Here is a 27,814-nt window from a genome sequence, read left to right as displayed (position 1 = left end):
CAAGCAACTATTTCTGCAGCAAAAAGCAATGGGTAATATCAGAATCAGAATCAGGTTCATTATCACCGGCATTTGATGTGAAATTTGTTAACTTAGCAGCAGCAGTTCAATGCAACACATAATAGAGAAGAAAAAAATAAAAATTTTAATAATAATAAAGTAAATCAATTACAGTAAACATATATTGATTAGTTTTAAAATTGTGCAAAAAAAACCCAGAAATACTGTATATTAAAAAAGTGAGGTAGTGTCCACGGGTTCAATGTCCATTTAGGAATCAGATGGCAGAGGGGAAGAAGCTGTTCCTGAATCACTGAGTGTGTGCCTTCAGACTTCTGTATCTCCTACCTGATGGTAACAGTGAGAAAAGGGCATGCCCTGGGTGCTGGAGGTCCTTAATAATGGACGCTGCCTTTTCTGAGACACGGCTCCTTAAAGATGTCCAGGGTACTTTGTGGCTAGTACCCCAGATGGAGCCTTCTGCAGCTTCTTTCAGTCTTGTGCAGTAGCCCCTCCATACTAGACAGTGATGCAGCCTGTCAGAATACTCTCCACAGCACATCTATAGAAGTTTTTGAGTGTATTTGTTGATATATCAAATCCCTTCAAACTCCTAATGAAGTATAGCAGCTGTCTTACCTCCTTTATAACTACATCAATATGTTGGGACCAGGTTAGATCCTCAAAGATCTTGACACCCAGAAACTTGAAACTGCTCGCTCTCTCCACTTCTGATCCCTCTGAGGATTGGTATGTGTTCCTTCACCCTACCCTTCCTGAAGTCCACAATCAACTCTTTCGTCTTACTGACACTGAGTGCCAGGTTAGTGCTGTGGCACCACTCCACTAGTTGGCATAGCGCACTCCTGTACGCCCTCTCGTCACAATAATAAACATGAGAAATTCCGCAGGTACTGGAAATCCAAAGCAACACACATAAAATGCTGGGGGAATTCAGTCAGCCCCGGCATTTTGTGTGCATTACTTTGATTTCCAGCATCTGCAGATTTTGTTTATACTCAGTGGCCACTTTATTAGGTACATCTGCTCATTAATGCAAACATCTAATCAGTTAATCATATTGTAGCAACTTAATGCAGAAAAGCATGCAGACATGGTCAAGAGGTTCAGTTGTTATTCAGACCAAACATCAGGATGAAGAAGAAACACTCACAACACACTGGAGGAACTCAGCAGGTCGGGCAGCATCCATGGAAAAGATCAGTCGACGTTTCAGGCCAGAAGCCTTCGTCAGGACTGTAGAGAGAAGGGGCAGAGGCCCTATAAAGAAGGTGGGGGGAGGGTGGGAAGGAGAAGGCTGTTAGGTTCCAGGCGAGAAACCAGTAAGGGGAAAGATGATTAGAATGAAATATCCAGTGCAGGTAGAAGGCCCAGGCAGGGTGTCCAGGAGGAGGAGGAGGAGGAGGAGGGTTGAAGAACCTACCAGCCTTCTCCTTCCCACCTTCTTTATAGGGGCTTTGCCCCTTTCCTCTACAGTCCTGACGAAGGGCTCCGGCCCAAAACGACGCCCGACCTGCTGAGTTCCTCCAGCGTGTTGTGAGTGTTGCTTTGACCCCAGCATCTGCAGATTATTTTGTGTTTAGGATGAAGAAGAAATCTGATCTAAGTGTTGGTGCCAGACAAGGGGGTTTGAGTACCTAATAAAATGCCCTCTGAGTGTATATTTCAGTCTGCTATAAAAGGTAGAATAGCAGAGAAGTTAGAGGATTGAGAAAAGCCAAAATGGACTCAAAGGAACTTATGCTTGACAAATCCACTGGAACTTTTCTCTTTTCAGGATGCAACAAGGAGAAAAGATTTGGGAGTACCCATGTAAATGGACTTTTGGCCAGGTTTTGTTTGGGTCCCACCGCTCTACGCTCTCTACACCCATGATAGTGTGGCATGGCACAGCTCAAATGCCATCAATAAATTTGCTGACGACACAACTATGGTTGGCTGAATTTCAGTTGGTAATGAACAGGCATACAGGAGTGAGATTTATCAGTTGTTAAGAGTGGTGTCACAACAACAACCTTGTACTCAACATCAGTAAGAGCAAGGAATTGATTGGGGACTTCAGTAAGGGGAAGTCAAGGGAGCACACACCAGTCCTTATCGAAGGATCAGCAGTGGACAGGGTGAGCAGTTTCAAGTTCCTGCAATTACAAAGGCGGCATGCCAGTAGCTATATGTCATTAGGAGTTTGAGGAGAATTGGTATGTCACCAAAGACACTCGCAAGTTTCTACAGATGTACCACAGAGAGCACTCTGAACTAGCTGCAACGTCGTCCAGTATGGGGGGGGGGGGGGCACTGCACAGGACTGGAAAAATTTGCAGAAAGTTGCAAACTCAGCCAGCTTCATTATGGGCACTCGCCTCCCCAGCACTGAGGACATCTTCAAAAGGCAGCATCCATCACGTTGGGCTTCATTAGCTGAGGGATTCAAGGGCCTGAGTTAATGTTGCAACTTGGTAAAACTGGCTGAATCACACTTGGAATGCCGTGTTCAGTTCTGTTTGTCTCATTATCGGAAGAATGTAGAAGATAGAATGCTGCCTGGACATGTCTTATGAAGATAGGTTGAGCGAGCTTTTGGGCGTTTCCTCGTTGGAGCAAAAGGCACACGACAGGTGACTTGACAGAGGTGTACAAGATGATAAGAAGCATACAGAGCGTGGATAACCAGAGACTTTTCTTCCCAAGGTGGATATGGCTGATACAAGCCAGAATAACTGTAAGATGATTGGAGGAAAGTATGGAAGAGGCTGTGTTGTCAGAGGCAAGTTCTTTACACAGGGAGTGTAAAGATGGTAGATTAGGGGTATTTAAGGAATTTTCAGATAGGCACATAGCTGATAGAAATATGGAGGGCTATGTGGAAAAGAAGGGTTAGATTGATCTTAGGGTAGGTCAAAAGATCGGCACAACATCATGGGCTGAATACCGCAACATCAAGTTTTATACCCTCAACATTTTCTGTACTTGAGTCATGTCATACATGTTACCTTCATGTTTGTGGGCACACAAAGCTGGGTAAGAGAGCAAACTTTAAGGAGATGCAGAAAAGTTGATTTGGACAAACTGACTGAGTGATGAGATGCAATATAGCAGGATAACTCTGAGATTGTCCTGTTTGGTGGCATAACAGGAAAGAAGATTAGCTCAACAGTGATAGATTGGGAAAAGTGGAAGTTCAACAAGACACTGAGGCGTCTTTGTGCAGGTGTGACAGATAATTAGGGAAGCAAATTACATGATGGCCTTCATATTGACAGGTCTCAATTGTCTTGTGTCATGTGGTCTATTTTATGAACAGATAAAGGCAAAGTTCCTTACGAGGTTTCTTCATTTTCAACACAAAGAGACATTTCATCAGCCCCAACTGTTTAAGAAAATTGATCACAGCCTCAGATAAGATATGAGCACACTCTCAGGTTTTCACTAAAAATTAAATTACGAAGTAATTAACCCCAGTGTTATCTCAGACTTCTATTTATTCAAACATCAAAAAAACAGTTTATATGATAATGATCAGAGTACTAGCTGTGAGGGGAGGTTGGAAGACCTTAGAATGTTTACTTTGGGGCCTCAGAGGCCAAGGGGAAACCTGACAGAAGTTTATAAGATTATTCAAAGATCCAAAGTATATTTATTATCAAAATATGTATGCAGTATACAACTCTGAGATTTGTCTTCTCAGATAGCCAGGAAACAAAGAAATAAAGGAACACCATGGAAACCGTTCAAAGAACATATCAAACACCCAATGCACAAAAGAAAGAGCAATCTGCGCACACAGCAAGAAAAAAAACACAAGCAGAACAACACAGAATACAAAACATCAAACCACGAAGTCATTGAACCAGTCTAGGAAAGTTCAGTTCAGTTACGAAATATGTCCATAAGGCAGGTAGTCAGAATCTTTTCCCAAGGATAGAAATGTTAAGTATTAGAAGGCATAATTTTAAGATGAAAAAGGAAATATTTGGAAGGGATGTGTGGGTCTATATTTCTTTCACCCCCAAAGAGAAGCAAGTGACTGTCACATATTACGAGGAGTGTTGGGGGAAGCAGAAATCAGAGTAGCTTTAAGAGGATTTTAGACAGACATGAATAAGCAGGATATGTAGGACTTCAGTGTGTGTCAGCAGGTGTGTCGTGGGAGACGGAAGATCGAAAGCAGCGAGCTGGCTACGAGCCCAGAGACTCGAGTTCTTTGGGCACAGAGTTTGGAAAAAGCGACACAACGGACTTTTAACGCCATAAATCAGCACGTTGTTTATGTCTCCCCTCTCGTTGTGAAACAGGGACACGTCTTTTTCCATTATTAGGGAGAGTGAGAGCCTGTTGTATGTCGAATGACCAGGTGAACGAGTAATCTTTGGGATACTGCAAATATGTGTCTTTGCTGATGCTTTGCTGCATGCTTGGCTGCTCGGTGGTGGGCGCCGATGCTTTTTTTTTGCTGGTGGGGGAGGGGGGATTGTTGCTTTGCTGCTGCTTACACGTGGGAGGGGAGAGCTGGGGGGGCTTTGGCGTTCTTACATTCAACTGTCATTCATTCTTTAGGGCACTCCTCTGTTTTCGTGGATGGTTGCGAAGAAAAAGAATTTCAGGATGTATTTTGTATACATTTCTCTGACATTAAATGTACCTTTGAAACCTTTGAAACTATGGAACATGTGCTGGCAGAAGGGTCAAGTATAATTTAGCATCATGTTCAGCACAGACATCGTCCCTGTGTTTTACTGTTCTCTGTTCTATATTCTGTGAATGCTGCCATTTAATGGGAGATTACTGTGCACCACTTAACTGTTGCATTTCCAAAAACTTTGACTTTGGTGACACTTCTAAAACGAAAGTCCGGCAGGCTGCAAAGCACATGCTGAGACCATGAAAGATACAGAACAAAAGGAAAGGTTTATACCTATTGGCAGCCCAAAGTTCCTCACATATTTCACTTCCAAGACAGGTGTCCTTTGTTGCCAACACAGCATCACCAAACGGGACCGTTTCCTTAAAGAAGAGCATGCATTTTGTTACTGTCTTCTACTTCCTTTTTTCTCTCCAATACACTTAATTCTCAAGAAGTCTATGCATTTCAGAACAAGATAGGCTCAGGAATTGCACCCATTTTGTTGCTGGACCTTCACAGAACTGGTTTCTTTCATTTGCTCAGATTCTGGGGGATGAGTGATGTTAGGAAGGCCAGCACCCAGTGCAGATCACCACTCCTCTGAAAAGTGGCGCTGATCCATCCTCTTAAACCACCGGCCATTCCTGTGAACTCCAAACAACTGACAGGATGCACAGCTGCCCCGAGAAATAGCAGATAGAGTCCGAGTGGGAAAAGTGTTAAGTAATTCACTTTGAAAGGTCAAATTTGAAGGCAGAATACACGGTTAATGGCAGGATTCATCGTAGCATGGAGAAACAGAGAGCTAGGAGTCCACGCCCATAGATCCCTCAAAGTTGATGGGGCTGTTAGGAAGGTATATATGGTGCATTGGCCTTCATTTGTCAGGGTTTAAGTTCAAGTGCACGAGGTAATGTTGCAGTTCTATAAAAGCATGGTTAGTGGACACTTGGAATATTGTGTTCAATTCTAGTCACTTTATTATAGGAAGGCAATCAAAAGAAGAACAACAGAAAAAAAGTAATTCAGGTATTACTTTGAAAAAAGAGCCAGATTGCAGGAAAAAGTGAATAATATTGCCAAAAGGCAGCTCAACAATTGATACAATTTCAAAATTCACTAAAGGAGGAAGAAAGCATTGATAATAGAAAGCAGAATACAGAACTGTGAAAGTCTTAAGCACATACATAGAGATAGGGTGCCTAAGACTTCCAGAACTGTAGTAATTTTATGTCTATGAGATCATATACAACACTGCAAAAGTCTTCAGCACATATACAGGTGTCCCCCGTTTTACAAACGTTCGCTTTACACCACTTCACTCTTCCGAAACACCTACACTAGTACCTGTTTTCGCTAACCGAAAGAGGGTTTTCACTAACCGAAAGAGGATTTTCGCTTTTGCGAAAAAGACGCCCCCTTTAAACTTGTGTTTACCCCGAGAAAGACCACCACGACCGTGAAGCCTTGCACAGGTGTGTGTGCATGTGGGTATGTGCTGATTTTTTTCTAGAAATCGGTTTTGGCTAAATCTTCGCCATTGTTAAGTGAAATTACACTGTACATACATCATTTCCATGTTATATAGGCTGTGTATTTATCATTATCATTCCTGTTTTTACTATATGTTAGTGTTATTTTAGGTTTTATGTGCTATTTGGTATGATTTGGTAGGTTATTTTTTGGGTCTGGGAACACTCAAAAATTTTTCCCATATAAATTAATGGTAATTGCTTCTTCGCTTTACGCCATTTCAGCTTATGACCAGTTTCACAGGAATGCTCTACCTTCGGATAGTGGGGGAAACCTGCATATAGTTAGGATGCCTGAGACTTTTGTATTTGTCAACGTGGAGTGGAGAGCGAGCTTGTAAATCTGGCAGGAGCAAAGGATGTCGGGAATGGCGAGGGTGGATGGGTGTGCGACAGGTGGCAGAGACGGAATGCCGGGGCAGGGGGTGGCACGGGTGCAGACTCACCCAGCCCTGAGACACCAGGCACAGTCATTTGATTCCAAACAATTGGTTTATTGATCATTACAGAATGTCTCTCTGATGCTTTCCACTCCTTCCCCTTTTCCCAACCGTGATTCCCCTCTCCCTGCTTCTTTCCCACTCTCAGTCCCCAATAGAGACCCATATCAGAATCAGGTTTATCATCACTCACACATCATGAAATTTGTTTTTTTGCTGCAGTAGCAGCACAGTACAATATATAAAATTACTACAGTACTGTGCAAAAGTCTTGGGCACCCCACCTATGTATTTGTGCTGAAGATTTTCACACAGGCTAGTGAGAAACAAACTGTAAATGCTTTCAATCCAAGAACCTCTGTAGAAGGTGCAAGCTTTTTCCAATTATGGGTTTGCACAAACACCCAGTGGAAGAGATTTTACAAAGTCAAAGGCCAGATATGAGAATAATGAGCAACTGGAATTCAAAACAAATTCCAGCCCATAACAATAAGCAAAACAGTAACCAACAGCTGTTCAGCTCACCTGTCCCGTCACAGACTGGATTATTTCTGGAAGATAATACTCTTCTACTACCCTAAGAATAGAAAGGAATAAACAACAAATTATTTAGATTCTTCCACATAGAAGATTTTAAACATTTTAAAGTCACTTCTGCAGTTTATCAATCAACATACTTTTTAAAACTGCGTTTCAGGTTTATGGATCATTGGGATCTCTTCTGGGGAAGGTACGACCCGAACCAAAGAGACGGGTTACATCTGAACCCGAAAGGGTCCAATGTCCTTGAAGGCAGGTTGGCTAGATTTGTTCGGGAGGATTTCAACCAATTTGGCAGGGGGATGGGAGCCAGAGTGGCAATGCTGAGAATGAGGTAGTTGTTTTTACAAACAGAGACAATGTGGAGTGACTCCTAGCAAGGAGAGGCTGATGACAGGGCAAAATTGCAGTCAACAGGATTAGTTGCAACGTAAAAGGCGGACAAAATCGAAAAGGGTGAATACAGGACAGAAAGTGTTATATTTGAATGCGCGCAGTATATGGAATAACGTAGGTGAACTTGTAGCATAGTTAAAATTGGCATGTACAATGTTGTAGGCATCACTGAATCATGGCTGAAAGAAGATTATAGTTGGGAGCTTAATATCCAGAGATAAACATTGTATCGAAAGGACAGGCAGGAAGGCAGAGGGGGTGGCATTGCTCTGTTGCTTAAAATATGAAATGAAATCATCAGGAAGAGGTGACATAGGGTCATATGATGCTGAATTATTGCAGACAGAGCTAAGGAACTGCAAGGGTAAAAAGATCCTGATGGGAGTTGTATACAGACCCTCAAACAGTAGCAAGGATGTGGTCTACAAATTACAACGGGAGATAGAAAATGCATGCCAAAAGGGCAATGTTACAAAAGACATGGGGGATTTCAATATGCAGGTAGATTGGGAAAATCAGCTTAGTGCTAGATTCCAAGAGGGGGAATTTCTGGAATTTCTGGACTTTTTAAGACCAGCTTATGGTGGAACCCACTAGGGGTTCAGCTTTTCTGGATTGGGTGGTGCGTAAAATTGATTAGAGACCTTAAGGTAAAAGAACTGTTAGGGGCAAGTGATCATAGTATGATCGAATTCACCCTGAAATTTGAGAAGGAGAAGCTAAAGTCAGATCTTTCAGGCAGTGGAGTGAAGGGAATTACAGAGGCATGAGAGAGGATTAGGCCAGAACTGATTGGAAAAGAACACTGGCAGGGATGATGGCAGAACAGCAATGGCTGGAATTTCTGGAAGCAATTGGGAAGGTGCAGATTACATACATCCCAAAGAGGAAGTAGTATTCTAAAGGCAAGATGACACAAATATCTATGACAAAGCCAAAGAAACAATACTGGGACTTGGAAAACTCCACTACAAATGTCTTCAAACTCTAAAACACGTGTGGACATCATACTTTGCGTCCACTTTGTCAATTCCCCTTAGGCTTTTTCCTCATAGCAAAGAGCCATGCAAAAATTCCAAAGAAGCTTCATCAAAATTGCAAATTCCATTGCCTTCTTGTCACTTCTTCTAAAAACATAGTCAAATTGGTTAGATACAACCCAGGCGGTTTCGATCTGATACAAACAACACATTTCACTGTATGTTTCAATGTACATGGGTAATTGAACATAGAACATACAAAAAGTTTAAAAAGTCCAGATGGAGTGGACGTGCAAAAAATATTTCCTGTAGTGGGCTGGGGGGTGGGGAGTCTAGGTCCAGAGGGTAAAACCTCAGAATACAAGGATGCCCATTTAGAACAGAGATGAGAAGGAATTTCTTTAGCCAAAGAGTATATTTAAAGCAGAGGTTGATTTGATTCTTGATTAGTAAGGGTGTCAAAGGTCACAGGAGAACGCAGGAGACTGGGGTTGAGTGAACCTGACTTGACTGGCAGAAGCCCAAGGCTGCTCCTGTCTTATGGACAAATAAAGCTAATCTCTAATATTAGCCAGCTTTTCATGACTAATTGCTGACTGGTTTCTAACTGATGATTAATTGTGTCCCTCAGAACCATTACAATAATTTTCTCAATAGTCTTCACTCTTTAGCAATAATATAACATTACCAGCTCACCAATCCTCATGTACTTTGCTTAAAACTATGGAGGATTTGGAAATCAATGGTTAGAGCCTTTGCTATTTCTTCTTCTCCAGAATAGAATTAAAGCAAAGTACTAAACCAGGCGTTTCCAACCTTTCTAAATGGTATTGATCCCTGGCATGAAGAAGGTTGGGAATCCCAGCACTAAACCACCTCATCATCTTAATCCTACTCATCATTTCTGATTTCCCTACATGATAAAGCCTGCATTATCCTCCTCAGAGGAGAATGGCAAGACTGGTTCATGTACTAAGAACCTTGACCACCCAACCATAAAGCGTTTGGTCTATATAGGCCCTTTCTTGATCTTAATCAAACATTTGTCCACATCTTTTTACTCTCATCCCTTTGTATACTCTATAGACTTCCATCTCTCACATATTTGGGAAGGTAGTTAAGCAACTATGGATTGCAAAATAAGTTTAATGTTTGACTTGTCATACCAAAGGTAATATCTTATTGTTAGTTGACTTATTCCTCCAAAGATAAAATGGTTGGGACAAGTTTATTAATGATTGGTATTTGTTCGAAGTTTGAACACAATGGCATTTTCCTATTGGAATAGTGAATAAATATGATTCAGAATACCTGTCACCCACCCACAGATCCTAACATGCACACAGTTACCACTTTATTAGTTGTCGTCTGCACCTAATGAAGTGGCCACTGAGTGTATGTTTGTGGTCTGCTGCTGTAGCCCACCCTTTTCAACATTCAACATATTATACATTCAGAAATGCTCTTTTGCAACCACCATTGTAACTCATGGTTACTTGAGTTACTGTTGCCTTCCTGTCAGCTTGAAGCAAGTCTTGCCATTCTCCTCTGACCTCTCATTAACAAGGCACTTTCGTCCACAGAACTATCGCTCACTGGATGTTTTTAGTCTTCCATCATTCTTTGTACTCTTGAGACTGTCGTGCATGAAAATCCCAGGAGCTCAGCAGTTCCTGAGATACTCAAACCACCCCATCTGGCACCAGCAATTGTTCCACAGTCAAAGTCACATAGATCACATTTCTTCCAAATTCTGACGACTGGTCTGAACAACAATTGAATCTCTTGAACATGTCTACATGTTTTTATGCATCGAGTTGCTGCCATATGATTGGCTGATTAGGTATTTGCATTAACGAACAGGTGTATTGCTATACCTAATAGCACTGAGTATATAATAGATTAAATGATTTGGTGGATTCTTCTCCAATGGCAAAATATTAAACTAGAGAAAATGACAGCATAAAAGGTTCAAGAAATAAAAAGTTACATGTTATGACTTTGTGGCTAATGGAAGAAAACTGCATGTGATCGCTTGGATAATGCACCAAAATACAGATCTCCAATATAGAAGACATTTAGGTAGAAGGATTAAAGTAACTGAACTTGCTTATCCAGACACTTTGTTTTGCACTGCTTTGAAAGTTCCATATTCATTACCTCAAAAACTGAGCAAAAGTGGCTATAAAGTGTTGGTCAAGATTGATGGCCACTCACATATTGCATGTCATCCATATAAACTGTTTAATCATTGATCAGAAAAACATCAGCTTTTCTTTTTTCAGTTATTCATTGATAGTAACATTGACATCACGGGCTAAGCTCACATACCCTGCTCAATCCCAGATGTCCTCAAACAAAAGTCTAATAGAATAGAATTTCAGTAAGGAAGCCAGTCATTGGTGCTTCTGGAATCTTAAACACCAGACCTAGTAAGGGGTGACACCAATTTCCTTCCTTGAAATACACGAATGAACCAAATGGTTTTTTTAACGACAATTGAGTGGGTTCATGGTAACATTACCAAGACATTATTCATTACAGATCCTTCCTCACCTTATTACAGATTTTCCCCAGCTCATGGATGCCTGATTTATAAATAGCCTGTACGTATGAAAAAGTATTTTAGAGACTGTTGATACGGATTTGCCAGTTACCGCTTAGTTACGGGCATCTACTGACAAACGGTGACATGGTTTGTAGCTGTCTTTCCGACTTGCAAACTATCCAGGTTATGAACAGATTACAAGAGTGGAACACTGACGTAGCCAGGTTGCCATGGAGAGATCTGAACTCACGTCTCCTGCAAAACACTCCAGGCCTCCGATTACTGGTCTCGGAACAAATCAGTGTATCAAATGTTTGCCTTACCTTGGTTTATTCCATGGCAAGAACCAGCGTAACTCTCTGTAGTTACCTCCATTTGCCATCAGCAACTTTGGTCTAATTAACAATATCTTTCTGTAATATCAAAGCACAAAAGTATTACCAATTTTCTTTACGATTAGGAATAAAAGCACATGAACACGCCAGTAAAAGCATTCCCAACAACAGATCTTGAATAATTCATTTATTATTATACCCAAGACACAAATGTTCTAAATATCATGCAAGTTCTCACAGAAAACAAGAATAATTAACCAGGAATTCAAGAGGCCATTTATTGTCTAAATGTAGGATGTCACATTTTCAGTCCTCCCTCCCAACTCCGATGCCATTTCATGATCGAGATACTGTGCAGAATAGGCCCTTCTGGCCCGTCAAGTCATGCCAGCTAGCAAACTCCTGATTTAATCCTAGCCTAATCACGGGACAATTTACAATGACCAATTAACTACCAACCAGTACGTCTTTGGACTGTGGGAGGAAACCAGAGCGCCCAGAGGAAACCCACACGGTCACAGGGAGAATGTATAAACTCCTTGCAAACAGCAACGGGAATAGAACCCGGGCCATCTGTACTGTAAGGCATCGTGCTAACCACTTCTCTATCACGTAGACAAGCCCACATCTGTACCACTGGCCTGATCCCAGAGAAAATTCATTCCAGATCTATTTGAATATAAAGATCAAAGAAACTTTGTCACCTGTACATCAAAACATAGTGTGAAATGCATAGTTTGCATCGAATCACCGAGGATTGTGCTGGGTAGCCGTTCTGGCACCAACATAGCAAGCACGCAGTAACCCAAACCATAAGTTTTTGGAATGAGGGAGGAAACCAGAGCATCTGGAGGAAATCCACGCAGCCACAAGGATAACGTACAAACTCGTTACAGACAGCAACAGGAATCGAACCCTGATCAGTGATCATTGGGTCTGTAAAGTAACTGCACTATCCACTATGCTAGAGTGCTGCCGTAACCAAAATGCAAAGCAACAACCAAAGTTTTCCTTATTAAATCATGAAACCGGGATATCATTAGCAAAGCTATATTGACCAACCATCCTGAATTATCTTGAAGTAACGATAGAGAAAGAGCAATATATTTCCAAGCTCAGTGCTGAGAGAGGTGACGAAGAACATTAAAGCAATAACATTCACGCACCCCTTGTACCCCTGATCTTCAAAATAGCTTTGATCACAGATTTGGGTATTGGGGCAAGTAAACAGTACTGTATCTGATTGATTCTGAGAGTGTGGCGAGTGCACATGTGGCTGATCGACAGCGCGGTGAATCAATTAGGTCTCCTACCCACAGGAGACACCCTCTTTTGGGCACGGGCTTTCAAGTGCGTATTTTTTTTTTTGTCTCAGCAGGCCCAGTTCGTCACTCCCACTACAAACAAGTGTCAGTAAAAACATTTAATCAAACAACTCCTGTCGTTTCTGCTCCATGCAAACATAATATTCTGGCAAAGAGAATCAAATCAAAGAATGGCCACTCTACTCCAAGCACCCAATTCGTTTTTGGGTGGCAGAAGCCAACTGCCAGAACCTGGCTGCAACAGAAGACAACAATGCACTCTTACGAACTTTAGCACCAGCAGCAAAGCTGGTGAAAGCAATTAAACTCAAGCTGCTCGGGAAGAAATACTTCAATGCTCTGCACCTTTCAACCAATTTGAACTGACAGACGTGTTTGAGGCTTTGGACAAAGTTTGAGGGACGCAGGACAATGTCTTTATGACATGCTTCAGGTTCTCACAGCTACAGCAGGACCCCGATGAGAATGTAGATGATTTTGTCACAAGACTGACCCTACCAGTGCTGGAATGCAAGTACAAAGATATTCCCCCGAGCAAATTTGAAGCAGCAATGCTTATCCACACTTTGACTGTTGGAGCCCAAGATCGGAGGACACAAGAGAGCCTCCTGTCTATAAAGCATAATTCGTCCTGGGACAAAACATGCTCCACAGATTGCCACCAGGAGGCAGTCAAGAGAGGCCTTACAATCCTCCTGAAAGGGTCAATACTTGTTAGTGGATACCAACCTGCAGCCTAAGGTCTCCACAGAGATTACATAAGCCTCCACAAAGATAGCACTGCTGCGGGGAAAATCATGACCAATGGTCCAATTGTAAGCATCAGAAGACAGTCTGCTGGTTCTGTCAGAAGGCAGGCTACCTTGAGAAGGTGCCCTTGCCAAACGACGCATCATGAGAATACGGAGGAATTCAACCATCAAATCCCCCATGTCAGAGCGAAAAAGGGGCCATTATTTTCCAAACTCATGATATGAGCCACCAATTCCAGCCTCCTTACTTGGTTACACTCACAGTAAATAACCAGCCCGTGAAATTTGAGCTGGACACGAGGTCATCCTTAGCACAGATTCCAAATTATGACCGCCAAATTCAGTGCTCTGCAACTACACTGCAGATAGTGAGGATAGCTTTTTTCCATTATTTCTGGTTTTTGCACTACTATTTTTAAATTTAACTATTTAATATGCATATACTTTCTGTAATTCATTTATTTTTCTACATGTATTGCATTATAGTGCTGCTGCTAAGTTAACAAATTTCACAACACATGTTGGTGATATTAAACCTGATTCTGATACTGACATGTGTGTTGTCTTTGTGGCAGAAGTGGTTCACCAGGGGTATCTGTTTCACTTAACTATGCACATGGTTACAGAAGACCAACTGCCTAATTTGCTGGGCAGAAATTGGATCACGATGACAACTTTGGTGATGTCCTGCATCAATGGTTTTGGGTGGAACCCTCATCTATTACAAAAGCGCCAGTGGCTTTTCTAAACTGAAAATTCCGGTCAAATACCATGGTCCAGTAGCCAAGTTCAAGTTTAAGGAGAACTGTCAGCTGATGTTTTACAAGGCCTGCCCAGTGTCATATGCATTGGGCCCAAAGGCAAAGAACTTGATTGCCTACAGAGAGCAAATCTCCTACAGCCAGCCGTTTGGGAGCTATGAAACAATATGATATGCACACCAGGCGTGCCAGGGACAAAGTCTACACATGCATCTCGCAGGAAGAAAACTGGCAACTGGCTGTTGGCAGAGATCATCACGGTCATATTACAGAGCTGAGCTCACAGACGGACAAATTGTTAGGTGACATTTAGAACATACAAGTCAGCGACCTTACGGGAGAAACACGGAAGCTACAGAAGCATCTTCTGCTGATGAGGCCAGTGTCCCAGCAGATGAACGAATGGACGTTTCATCAAGAGGAGAATCACAGCCTAATGCCCTCGATGTCAGTTGACCAGGAAGGCACAGAGAGAGAAGCTCCCTCCTCCAGAGGTCCACAAGGGTGCACCAACAAGTTGACCAGTACCAAGATAGATATTTCATCATTTTTCTTGGTTAACCTCACTTATCTGGGTCCTCTGCAGTTCCCATCGATAGGAGGGAAGAGATGTATTGTATAGCCAGTTGATCATATGGTGAATTGACTAGGCCTCCTGCTCTTTTGGGTACGGGCTTTTGAGTTCTCATGTTTTTGTGTCAGCGGGCCCGGTTTGTCACTCCTACACGGCAAGTTGCCCAGCATGTACTGTTACTTACATGACCCAGTAAAAACGTTTAATCAAACTGACTCCAATGTAGCTCTTGCTCTGCACATACATGGCTCGACTACTGAAATGACCTACAGAAGTTCAGTGTATAGATGTTTAGGGAACTAGGGGGTGAAAATCAAAAGGTATTCCAATGGGATTTGATAAAGGAAACCATGCATCTAACAGTACATTGACATCAATCAGGTTCCAGTATGATATTAAATAAGCTTCTCAAGTACTAGTAGTTTGGACCGTTTCATTCCTTTTCCAAGAGTTTTCCCACACGCTGCCAATTTGAAATGAATGTCATGCTCAGCAACACACCATGTCTGGGGAACTAAACGTCAACTCATTGCTTTATGTAAAGTGTCAACCTTTTAAAAGTGGTCATAACATAAAAGCTGATGGAATTGTCCCTTTTTATATGAACATATTTGGTTGAGTATGATAAACACAGCAGAGCTCCACATTGTAGTCAACTGAATTAAGACTTGTGAAAATATGCAATAGACAGACAGCATGCTTTGAGCAGAGTTGATGTTTTTGATGGTATTACAGGTTGAAATCGAGACATTTTGTACAATGCCTACAAGCTCACCAAAAGCATTAGAAGACCTAACTCAAACACCTAGCAGAGGGACTAGCAAAGATCAAACTCACCTGTTGAGAAAGATCACCCTGCAATTGAAGAGAGCATTTTTATGCATAACTGGCCTGAAATATAAGACAAATATGGAAAGATAAAGACAATTATGAAAGAATCTTGGCTTATTCAACAAATCTTTTAACTAATTATTGATTTTTAAATCACATAGAGGGAAGGCAGTAAGGTGCCCGAGTTTAGGATCTAGCACATGGAGGCAAAGCTTTGAAACCCACAATTCGGAGCTAGGATCAGTAACCCCAACCATGAAACAACTGAACTGTCTGAAAGTTAGAACAAAAGATTCTTGACCCAAAATATTAACTTTGTTTTTATAGATGCTGCCTATGGATATTTCCAGCATTTTTCCATTATCATTGGAAGTGTATTTTAATATTGATAGACAGATAATTCAATCCTTGACTTCCCAGTCCATGTGACAGAGTTATTACATTCATTATCCTTACAGAGTCTATCTGTTGCACTTACTATGGAAAAAAAAATGATACCATTGCTGTTACAGCAGAGAATTATCGCTTCTTTCCACAAAGACTACACATCTCCCTGTGCGAAAAAGCATCTCCAAGTTCATCTCACTGACTGGAGTCAACATAACCTCTCTTTTTCACATGACATTCCAAGATCACATGGTTCCTGCTCAAATGTCTGAACAACTCAATTTCCTTCTCTTTCTGCTCTTTCAGGCTAAATCCAAGCACCAGATCCTGTTCTGGAAACCAAATTACACTCCAAAACACCCATTGCCATCAAATCTGACATCTACATACTAAGTCTCATGTTCTACTTCAACTCTTTAATGATCCAATTGTTCCCTTCATTGCTGGTAGAACCCTCACCATTGCCCCTGTGAACTTCCGAAAGCTCTTCTCTATCTTTGCTATTCAGGTGTTTTTAAATTAAATTCTCGTAAAAATCTACCTCTTGGACTGAAGTATCAGTTGTAGCCCTAAATTCAACCCTCACAAGCTACTCTTCTCATTTTGAACAATATCTTCAGGAATTTCATAAATTTGAAGACCTTTTGGGTTTTCTTTTGGTTAAAAGAACTTTTACCTCCTGTATCTAATAAAGTGGTCACTGAGTATGTGCTCGTGGGCCTTCTGTTGCTGTAGCCCGTCCACTTCAAGGTTCAACATGTTGTGCATTCAGAGAAGCAAACCACTGTTGTAATGTGTGGCTATTTGAATTATTTTTGCCTTTCAGCTTAAATCAGTCTGGTCGTTCCTTTGACCACTCCCATTAACAAGGCATTTTCTCCCACAGAGCCACCTCTCACCTCCAACCTGATGGCATGAACATTGACTTCTCTAACTTCCGTTAATGCCCCTCCTCCCCCTCGTACCCCATCCGTTATTTATTTATTATATATATTCTTTTTCTCTCTCTCCTTTTTCTCCCTCTGTCCCTTTCACTATACCCCTTGCCCATCCTCTGGGTTTTTCACCCCCCTCCCCCTTTTCCTTCTCCCTGGGCCTCCTGTCCCATGATCCTCTCATATCCCTTTTGCCAATCAACTGTCCAGCTCTTGGCTCCATCCCTCCTCCTCCTGTCTTCTCCTATCATTTCAGATCTCCCCCTCCCCCTCTCAAATCTCTTATTAGCTCTTCTTTCAGTTAGTCCTGACGAAGGGTCTCGGCCCGAAACGTCGACTGTACCTCCTCCTAGAGATGCTGCCTGGCCTGCTGCATTCACCAGCAACTTTGACGTGTGTCACCTCTCACTGGATTTTTTTTTTTTCTGCACCATTCTCCTTAAATTCTAAAGACAGATGTGTGTGGAAATCCCAAAGGATCAGCAGTGTCTGAGATACACAAGCCACCCTGTCTGGCACCAACATTTATTCCACAGCTTAAAACACTTAGATCACATTTCTTCCCTATGCTGATGTTTGGTTTGAACAACAACGGAATCTCTTGACCATGTCTGCATGCTTTTATACATTGCGTTGCTGCCACACAATTGGCTGAGTAGATGTTTGCACTAATGAGCAGGTGTATAGGTGTACCTAATAAAGTGGCCACTGAGTGTCAGCTAATGTGCTGTATACAAAAGGCTTCAAATCAGCAAACCAAATAACATCAACATTACCTTTAAGTTTCTCCTGCTATCTGCACCTTGGAGTTGGACTTCCACCCTACCATCATAATGTTGGTGATTTTATCATGGAGGCTCAACAAGTCAAAGTCCACCAAGCTTTTCCCCCTTACACTGGTCATAGTTAGCCTTTTTATTAAAAAAAAGATCTTTTCGTGAAGACTACGTGTTTATTTATAAACTCTATTTTGTGTTGTTTCAGTATAGGCATTAACTTAATTGTGTTATAATGCCTGTGTAACAATAACCATAAATGTTAGGTACAGGTAACTATTTCAGTCATCTAAAGTATCAGTTGTAAAATAATATGATTAATTTAAATTAAAAATTCAAATTAAAATTTTGGCATTTCATCTACTTACATGCCTACATCACATATAATGTCTTCAGTAACTGGAGAAACCAAGAGTTCTGCCAGCATCTGGAAGGAATGCAGCACAGTATCAGACTCCAGATAGTGATCGCCACAGCCATATCCACTGAAGAGAAGACAACATAGAATGGCTCATTACAAAAATGATACAGACACGAGATCTATTGAATAGGAGCCATCAATCTATCTTTTAAAGCTGTTCTAAAGACATTGTTTTCACAGCTGCCATTTAACTCTAAGATTCAAAGTACATTTGTATGCAGTACAAAACCCTGAGATTCATCTTCCCCACAGACAGCCAGGAAACAAAGAAAACCTTGGAACCCGTTCAAAGAAAAACATCAAATCCCTTCCCACACGCAAAAAAACATGGCAAAAAAAGAAAAAAAAAATCAAGCAATGAACACAGAACATAAAACAAACAAAAAAAGTCAAAAGAGTCCAGGTACATTCAGTTCAATCTAGCGCTGCGTTGTTCATTACCTGCAGGCTGCACTGATCAAAATCGCCAAAATAGCAACAAAAAAATGTGACCAGAAGCGAGAAACTCTAAATTTTAGACACCACGAGATTCCCTCCCATATATTCACAATGCAAGAGACATGACCAAAGGGAAAATTGTAGAAATATTATCACAGTCAGGGTCATATCTTACAGTGGCCCCACACCCCTCTGAGTGCCAAGCATCAAGAACCCATTTATACTAATCCCATTTGGATTTACCAAACATACCCATCACACATATACTCAGTTATAGAAAAGTACAGCATAAAACAGCCCCTTCAGCCTAGTTAGTCAACACCAAACCATTTAAACTGCCTATTCACATCAGCCTGCACCCGGACCATATCCCTCCCATCCATGTACCTATCCAAATTTCTCTTAGATGTTGAAATCGAGCGTGCATGCATCATTCCTACTGGTAGCTCATTCTGCACTATCACAACCCATGAGTGAAGTTTCCCGTCATGTTCCCCTTAAACTTTTCACCTTTCACCCTTAACCTCTAGTTGTAGTCCCATTCAACCTGTGGAAAAACTCTGCTCGCATTCACCCCACCTATACCCCTCAATTTTGTATACCTCTATCAAATCTCCACTTAATCTTGTACACAGCTTGTACACAAGAGGGACAATTTGCCTGTAGTTGTTTAAACTTCCAACATGCACACCTTTGGGACATGGGGGAAACCAGGGCATCCGGGAGGAACTCACACGATCACAGGAAGACCATGTAAACACCACACAGGCAGCACCAACAGTCAGTTCTGAACCAATGTTTGCTGGAGTTGTGAGACAGCAGCTCTCCCAGCTGTGCCGCTGCATCCATTCCTCAACCAGATAGAGAAAAAAGCATGGTGACCATTCACTTATCTTGAATGTTCACAAAGATCTTCCAGCAATACCAATCAATCAGCTTTTATACACAGTTAATGTTCAGTCACTGTGCACAATGGTCTGAATATGGGATTCAAAACTAGCTTCAATGGACATTTTAGTCAGTATGAATGAGATGGACCAAATGGCCTATTTCCATGCTGTACTACCCAAACTATCGAAATCCAAGGTCAGTTACAAGGACACCAGCAGGCTCTTTTGTCCTTGCCAAGTAATCCACCAAGTGATTACTATAATCTTAATAATTGATTCTCTTCAGAAGACCTCCCTGTCAGAAAGCCTTTTGTATGGTCCCAACGTAATAAAAGGAGTCATATCACTCCCTCCTTTTAGTCTCTTTCTGACATCACCTACCAGATTTCCAGCTCTGGTCCAAGTCGATATCTTGCTCCTTTTGATTTTGCTATTTCAATACCTGTCAATATTTAAAATGAAGTATTAGAGAATAAGTATTACAGAATTTTAAATCTATAAGGTATCAAACACGCAAACCTGGGCAAGTTACGAGAAACAAGGATGGGGAATAATTGTGATGAGGACAATCAGACTCAAATGATTTGTCTACACAAGAAAACCAAGGAAAGTCTGGCTTTACACCCATACCATAAAATTTTAATTCACTTCTCCAAACTTGTAAAAAATCAAAACTTAGAGAAAATGAAAAAAAAATTCCAATGAGCACCTTGCCACAAAGGGGGGAAAATGAGAACAGAGAATCAGAATCAGAATCAGGTTTATTATCACCAGTGTGAGACGTGAAATTCGTTAACTTAGTAGCAGCAGTTCAATACAATACATAATATAGAAGAAAAGCAATAATAATAAATCTTATTCAGTATATTTTATACAGTATACTTATATCGAATTGATTAAAAATTGTGCAAAAAACAGAAATATTACATATCTTTTAAAAAGTGAGGTAGTGTCCAAGGGTTCAATGTCCATTTAGGAATCAGTTGGCAGAGGGGAAGAAGCTGTTCCTGAATCGCTGAGTGTGTTCCTTCAGGCTTCTGTACCTCTTACCTGATGGTAATAGTGAGAAAAGGGCATGCCCTGGGTGCTGGAGGTCCTTAATAATGGACACTGCCTTTCTGAGACACCGCTCCTTGAAGATGTCTTGGGTACTTTGTAGGCTAGTACCCAAGTTGGAGCTGACTAAATTTACAACCCTCTGCAGCTTCTTTCGGTCCTGTGCAGTTGCCCCCCACCCCCATACCAGACAGTGATGCAGCCAGTCAGAATGCTCTCCATGGCATTGAAGTACATTGAAGTTTTTGAATACATTTGTTGACATGCCAAATCTCTTCAAACTCCTAATAAAGTAGACCGCTGTCTTGCCTTCTTTATAACTGCATCAAAATGTTGGAACCAGGTTAGATCCTCAGAGACCTTGACACCCAGGAACTTAAGGCTGCTCACTCTCTCCACTTCTGATCCCTCTCTGAGGATTGGTATGCGTTCCTTCATCTTACCCTTCCTGAAGTCCACAATCAGCTCTTTCATCTTACTGATGTTACGTACCCCGTAAATGGGTTGCCAAACCAGCAGAAATGGACCACTTAGTTGGAGTCTGGATTATTGGAACTAAGAAAGTTTTATTAAAGAAATAAGTAACACAGTACTCTAATCGCAAGGATATAAATACAACAGGTTAGCAATGATAAAACACACATGTACACAGAACTAGGATAATAGGAATCAATCAAGCTCTATCGCAGTCTAGGGGTAAAATGATCAGTCTCAAGTGACGCAGAGTTCAGTTCAGCTGAGTACAGTTCGCAGTAATCGCTGTTGTGCCGTTGGGGGGGGGGAGAGAGAGGGAGAGAGGGAGAGAGAGAGAGAGAGAGAGATAATATGCAAATTCTGGTTCACAGAGACCTTCGTTCTTCGCAGTTAGCTTTCGGGCGAACCCTTTTCTGTCTTCCGTGGTCACCGATTGTGACCCCTCCATTCTGGATACGACCATTCCCACCGATCGTACCTTTTCACCCTGTGCGTCTATGGTCGGTTCCGCGATCAGACCTCCAAACTTCCACCAACTTGTGGGGGCACACCGCATTTCCAGGGTCTCGTTATCTCATGATCTCGTGGTGTCTCCGTGCCTTAGCGAACCTGTTCCTTTTATCCCCCTGCTGGGGTATCGTCTGTCCATCAAACTTCAAACAGTTCAGGTTCAAAGCAACCGGTTTGTCAATACTCGGAACTGTGTCTCTTTTCGTTAATCTCTCTCCTCTCTCATTAACATTTTGAACGCTTCTCCCTTTGTCTCTCTTACCTCTCTCATCAGCATCAATCTTCTGATAACTTGGTTTTTCGTTACACTGACATTGAGTGCCAGGTTGTTGCTGCGGCACCACTCCATTAGTTGGCATATCTCACTCCTGTACGCCCTCTCAACACCACCTGAGATTCTACCGACAATGGTCGTATCATCAGCAAATTTATAGATGGTATTTGAGCTGTGCCTAACCACACAATCATGAGTATACAGAGAGTAGAGCAGTGGGCTAAGCACACACCCCTGAAGAGCGCCAGTGTTGATCATCAGTGAGGAAATGTTATCACCAATCCGCACAGACTGTGCTCTTCCGGTTAGAAAGTTGAGGGTCCAATTGCAGAGGGAGGTACAGAGGCCCAGGTTCTGCAACTTCTCAATCAAGATTGTGGGAATGATGGTATTAAATGCTGAGTATAGTTGATGAATAGCATCCTGACATAGGTATTTGTTTTGTCCAGGTGGTCTAAAGCCACGTGGAAAGCCATTGAGATTGCATCTGCCATTGACCTATTGTGACGATAAGCAAATTGCAATGGGTCCAGGTCCTTGCAGAGGCAGGAGTTCAGTCTAGTCATGACCAACCTCTCAAAGCATTTCATCACTGTCAATGTGAGTGCTACTGGGCAAAAGTCACTAAGGCAGCTCACGTTATTCTTCTTAGGCACTGGTATAATTGTTGCCTTTTGAAGCAAGTGGGAACTTCTGCCCGTAGCAGTGAGAGGTTGAAAATGTCCCTGGAATACTTTCGCCAGTTGGTTGGCACAGGTTTTCAGAGCCCTGCCAGGTACTCCATCGGGATCTTCTGCCTTGCGAGGGTTCACTCTCTTTAAAGACAGTCTAACATTGATCCTGGAGACAGAGATTACAGGGTCATCAGGTGCAGCACTGATCTTCACAGCTGTAGTTGTATTCTCCCTTTCAAAGCTGGCAGAGAACAGGACGCAACTCTGCAAGCAAATGTTCTTAAAAAATATTTCTTTTTCTATTCCCTCAGAATTCTAAAACAATGGTTAGACATTGCTGGAATACGATTTGACTTTGCTGTTGACCAGTCTCTCCACCATAACAACCTGGTTGACAAAGTTACTTCAGCAGCCTTACCTCTCTCCTCCTCCCAGCTGAGAGGTACAGATAAGAGCACACCCTTCCCAGCCCCCCAGCCATGAAGTCCAAATTGCAACGCTTTAGTCATGCACAGTTTTCATTTGACATTTTTGATACATTAATTCAACACGTCATATTGAAGAAATTCAAGTTCAACTTGTTAACTAAAGGATCTGAAGGAACCTTCCAGTTGTCCTCGAATTCAAGGGAAATTAAAGGGAGATAAAAGGAACAGATCAGGTTTAGCCAGTGGAGCACGAGGAGCTTTGCATGTAACACAGACCATCTACGCTAAATTTGCCTCTTATCTAAGAAAAAATACGTTGGTAATGGAGAGTGTCCGGAGGAAGTTCACAAGAATGATCCTGGGAATGCAAGAGTTAATGTATGATGACTCTGGGCCTGTACTTGCTGGAGCTTAGAAGAATGGCGGGGGTGGGGGTGGAATCTCATTGAAACCTATCAAACATTGAAAGCCAAGATAACATGGAAGTTGAGAGGATGCTTCCAGTAGTGGGGGAGTCTCGGGCCAGAAGGCACACCCATGAATACAAGAATGTCTCTTTAGAACAGAGATAAGGAGGAATGGTGAATCTGAGGAATTCATTACCACTGACAGTTGTGGAGACAAAGTCGTTGGGTACATTTAAAGCAGAGGTTAATAGGTTCTTGATTGGTGAGAACATCAAACGAGAAGACAGGAGAATGAGTTCAGAGGGATAATAAATCAGCAATGATCACATAGCATAACAGACTATGGGCCAGAGAGCCTAATTCTACTTCATGTCTTATGATCTCATACAGCTTTATGCAAACTAAGTTCCAGAAAATATCTTTTAATTTAGAATTCAGATATTTCCAGAGTTGTTTCGTGACCCTCTCTGAAAAGAAAAATTATCAACTCTGCTCTAATCACAAGTTATGTTCAACCCTTGTTAATCAGAGATACCAAAGACAAATATCCAATCCAAATGCATTCAAAGTTAAGATGCTGGTGCATTCCACATTCCTGTTGAAGAAAGCGCTCTCTGTGCAACAGGATATCCTACTACCCCTCTGCTTCCATAAGGTCCTAAACCATTTTGAAAATGAGAAAATTGTGTTTGCGACACTTATTTCTACTGTCTGCCCTGAACGTCACATTGAGGTGATGTCAAGAGAAAGCATATCACACTAATAATTAGGCAGAAAAATGAAATTTTACATAAATTAAGAACATCCCCAGTATGTAGCTCAAGGAAATAATACTAGTAGCCACAAGATAAACCAGAATCAGGTTTATTATCACTAACACGTGTTGTGAAATTTACTGTTTTGCAACAGCAAAGATATAAAAATTAAGTTACATGTAAACAGCGCAGAAGAGAATTAACAAGGTAGTGTTCATGGCCGTTCAGAAACCTGATGGCAATTTGTAAAAGAAGTTGTTCCCAAAACACTGAATGTTGACTTGCCATCTATTTGCTGATGATACAACCACTGTTGGTAGAAACTCGGATGGTGACGAGAGAACGTACAGCAGCAAGATATACCAGCTAGTTGAGTGATGTCCTAGCAACAACCTTGCACTCAACGTTTGTAAGACCAAAAAGCGGATTGTGGACTTCAGAAAGAGTAGAACGAGGGAACACAAACCAATCCTCAGATAGATCATAAATGGAGAGAGTGAGCAATTTCAAGTTGCTGGGTGTTAATATCTGAGGACCTAATCTGGTCGCAACACATTGATGCAGCTATAGAGAAGGCAAGACAGTGGCTATATTTCATTAAGAGTTTGAGGAGATTTGGTTCAACACCCAAACTTCTACAGATGTACCGTGGAAAGCATTCTGACTGGCTGCATCGCCGTCCAGTATGGGGGCTACGACACAGAATCAAAGCAAGTTGCAGAAAGTTGTAAAATTAGTCAGCTCCATCATGGGTACTAGCCTCCATCGTATCTAAGGCATCTTCAAGGAGCAGTGCCTCAGGAAGGCCACATCTGTTACTGAGAACCTCCTTCACCGAGGACATGCCCTCTTCTCATTGTTACCATCGAGAAGAAGGTGTGGAAGCCTGAAGGCACACACTCAGCGATTCAGGAACAGCTTCTTCCCCTCTGCCATCCGATTTCTGAACGGATTTTACCCATGAATACCACATCACCAATTATTTATTTCTGTTTTTGCACTAGTTATTTTAACTTAACTATTTAATATGCATATATACTTACTGCAATTCAGTTTTTTTTCTATATTATCATCTATTGCATTGAACTGCTGCTGCCAAGTTAACAAATTTCATGACATTTCCTGGTGATATTAAACCTTTCCTCTTCCCAAACTATAACAACACAAAGAGGGTACATCCCTGGATAGTGGGGGTCTTTAATGATGGATTTACAAGCATATGAATGAGGAAGAGTAGATAATTTTGCCCTCAGCCACCAATCTCCACCATTTAATAAGATCGTAGTTGTGCCAATTCTAACCTCAACTCAGCATTCATAGTTACACACATCCACTGAATTACTTGAAAATTTATATCTATCTCTGCCTTAAAAATATTCAAAGGGGCTAGTTCAACCATCCTTAAGAGGAAAAGAGCTGCAAAGCCCTCAGAGATGAAATACCTCAATAAAGCCAAGGCCCATAGATGCAGATTCACCCACAAAAAGCAATGTATGCAAATTCAGATCCCCTTGAGATGTGCACACTTACCAATCAGGCCACCTTCATTATAATCCAAATACAGACAAAATTGCCAGGATTTGGACTGTTACAGATTTCTAGTCAGAAAAAGTAGCCACCCTTCATGACCTGCTGCCTCTTAGTACCAAGACAATTTTGGATCTTGCTTGCCAATATACCTCAGACCTCCTGTACCCTTCGGACCTACCTATACCTCAGACTTCCTGTACCCTTTGGACCTACCTATCTGCAAGACCTTGTTTAAATGTGTTCCAAGCAAAGAATAAACTGCTGGAGGAACTCAGACGGTCAGGCAACACCTACGGAGGGAAATACACCATCTTTATTTGGTAAATTGGTTTATTATCGTCACGTGTATGGAGGCACAGTGGGAAAGCTTGTTTTGCACACTGCCCAGTCAGATCCACTCACTGAGGTCGTTTTTACGCTAACTCCTGTCAAAGTAGGGGTGCTGCTGTGATTTCTTTGTAATTGCATTTACGTGCTGGGCCCAGAACAATGGAAGGAGAAGGACCAAGAGAAAGCCGTTGAAATACCGGAAATTGATTTTTTTTTTACGTATCGATATTCCTCCAATAAATGTTATTTCTACACAATAGAACTACCATAATTCAAAAAGATAAATTGTCAATTTGTGAATTCTGCGAGGGCGTGGTTGCTAATCTGCGAGTAGTAAAAATAAATTATAATCCTAAATAACATACTGAAAAAAACAGAAATGTTTTGAGTTTAGAGTGTAAAAGGTTTCCGATTGACACAACACGCAATTCCGAAGTATTCACTTACAATGTTATCGACATTCTTCCATTAAAACTTACTTTTCAAAATTCTTTGAAGATTTCCTTCAAAATCTAAAGCCCACTGGTTCAATGCGCAAGTCGCCAATGTCACTTTACGACCCAGCATTGTACAAATAGAGCACCTCCAGTAAATGTTGGTGATGTTATAATTGGGATGGATAACACCGAGTTAAGCCTGATTCCTATCTCAAACTCCACACTGCAAGATGCTGGTGTTGCTTCAGTTCCCTTCCGGGTCAGTTTCGCCTTGAGCAGCAGAGGGCAGTGCATTTCAATCGCAAACTGTCATTTCCAAACAGAACTGCTAGACAGTGACTCTTTGTATTAAATATGTTCCCTTGCCACGGGTTTGCATAGCCATCAGAGTGCAGATAGTATGGAATGGATGTTATTCTTTCAAAAGCCAACTGTACACCCAGCTGCTACTTTGCTGTTTGCCCCCATCTACCCCTACCCTCGGACGATGGTTGAGTCGATCAGGAATTATCCAAACTGAAGTCGCCTTTTCAGAAAATATCCCAGAAATAAAAGAAGCCCATTCATGTGCGAGGGAAGTATTAGAATATTTTTAATACACGAGTTTAATCGTTGCAAAGTTACCAGAGTTAGGAACTAACTAATAATTTCGATTGACTAGCATATCAGCCAATCGGATAGAAATAGATTTTCTTTGCTCTCCAATTGGTCTCAGAAGACACGGAGATATGTGATTGGCTATCTAAATTGTCCATTCACATATAGGGGAGGAACAGCAGTCATGTGACAAATCCGACGTTTAATCCATCCGCTATTGGCTACATCAATTGTAATCAAATAATCTGTAAGGACATTTTGTTAAAGTTCATATTCCTTTATAGCACATTTAATCTGTTTGGTTCGCAGTGAGAACTGTGATCAAAATGAACCACAACTAGAGACTGAAAATATCACCCAACAGCAGTCCTGGAGGAGGGCAGATATTGGGATGCTAGTGAATGAACTGGAATTTTCACCACACAGACTCCAATAGATTTTGGCTGGATTAAGATATATCTCTGTTTTCTTAGTTCGTTTCTCAATAATGTATTTTTTTTCTGAAACTCTTGCCATTTGATTTCCAAATGGACTTGTTTCCTGAGTAACAAACAGGAAATGCTGGAGAGACTCAGCATGTCAGGCAACATCTATGGAGAGGAATAAACAGACAATATTTTGGGTCAAACCTCTTCTGGTCAGAAAAAGGCAGACTAAGAACACTAGAACACCACAGCACAGTACAGGCCCTTTGGCCCTCGATGTTGTGCCGACCCATATATTCCTAAATAAAAAGTACTAAACCCACACTACCCCGTAACTCTCTATATTTCTTTCATCCATGTGCCTGTCCAAGAGGCTCTTAAATACCTCTAATATTTTAGCCTTCACCACCATCC

The 27,814-nt window shown here is 41.6% G+C and overlaps 1 protein-coding gene across 2 annotated transcripts in view; it reads right to left on the bottom strand.

Moving 5' to 3' along the window:
- Positions 1–26,623, bottom strand: part of LOC140205275 (glutamine-dependent NAD(+) synthetase-like) — a 79,380-nt gene extending 52,757 nt beyond the window's left edge. For both annotated transcript variants that reach the window (XM_072272766.1, XM_072272765.1), the window contains exons 1-7: positions 26,421–26,623; positions 19,885–19,945; positions 18,123–18,239; positions 15,663–15,716; positions 11,402–11,491; positions 7,140–7,191; positions 4,934–5,022 (exon numbers count right to left, since the gene is read on the bottom strand). In XM_072272766.1, coding sequence (XP_072128867.1) covers positions 4,934–5,022; positions 7,140–7,191; positions 11,402–11,491; positions 15,663–15,716; positions 18,123–18,239; positions 19,885–19,945; positions 26,421–26,508 — 551 coding nt within the window. In that variant the 5' untranslated portion in view covers positions 26,509–26,623. The remainder of the gene's footprint in view (positions 1–4,933; positions 5,023–7,139; positions 7,192–11,401; positions 11,492–15,662; positions 15,717–18,122; positions 18,240–19,884; positions 19,946–26,420) is intronic.
- Between the last annotated feature and the right edge of the window lie 1,191 nt (positions 26,624–27,814).

This window comes from Mobula birostris, chromosome 11, assembly GCF_030028105.1.
Source record: "Mobula birostris isolate sMobBir1 chromosome 11, sMobBir1.hap1, whole genome shotgun sequence".
Classification (NCBI taxonomy): Eukaryota; Metazoa; Chordata; class Chondrichthyes; order Myliobatiformes; family Myliobatidae; genus Mobula; species Mobula birostris.
This window is presented reverse-complemented; position numbering and strand designations above follow the sequence as displayed.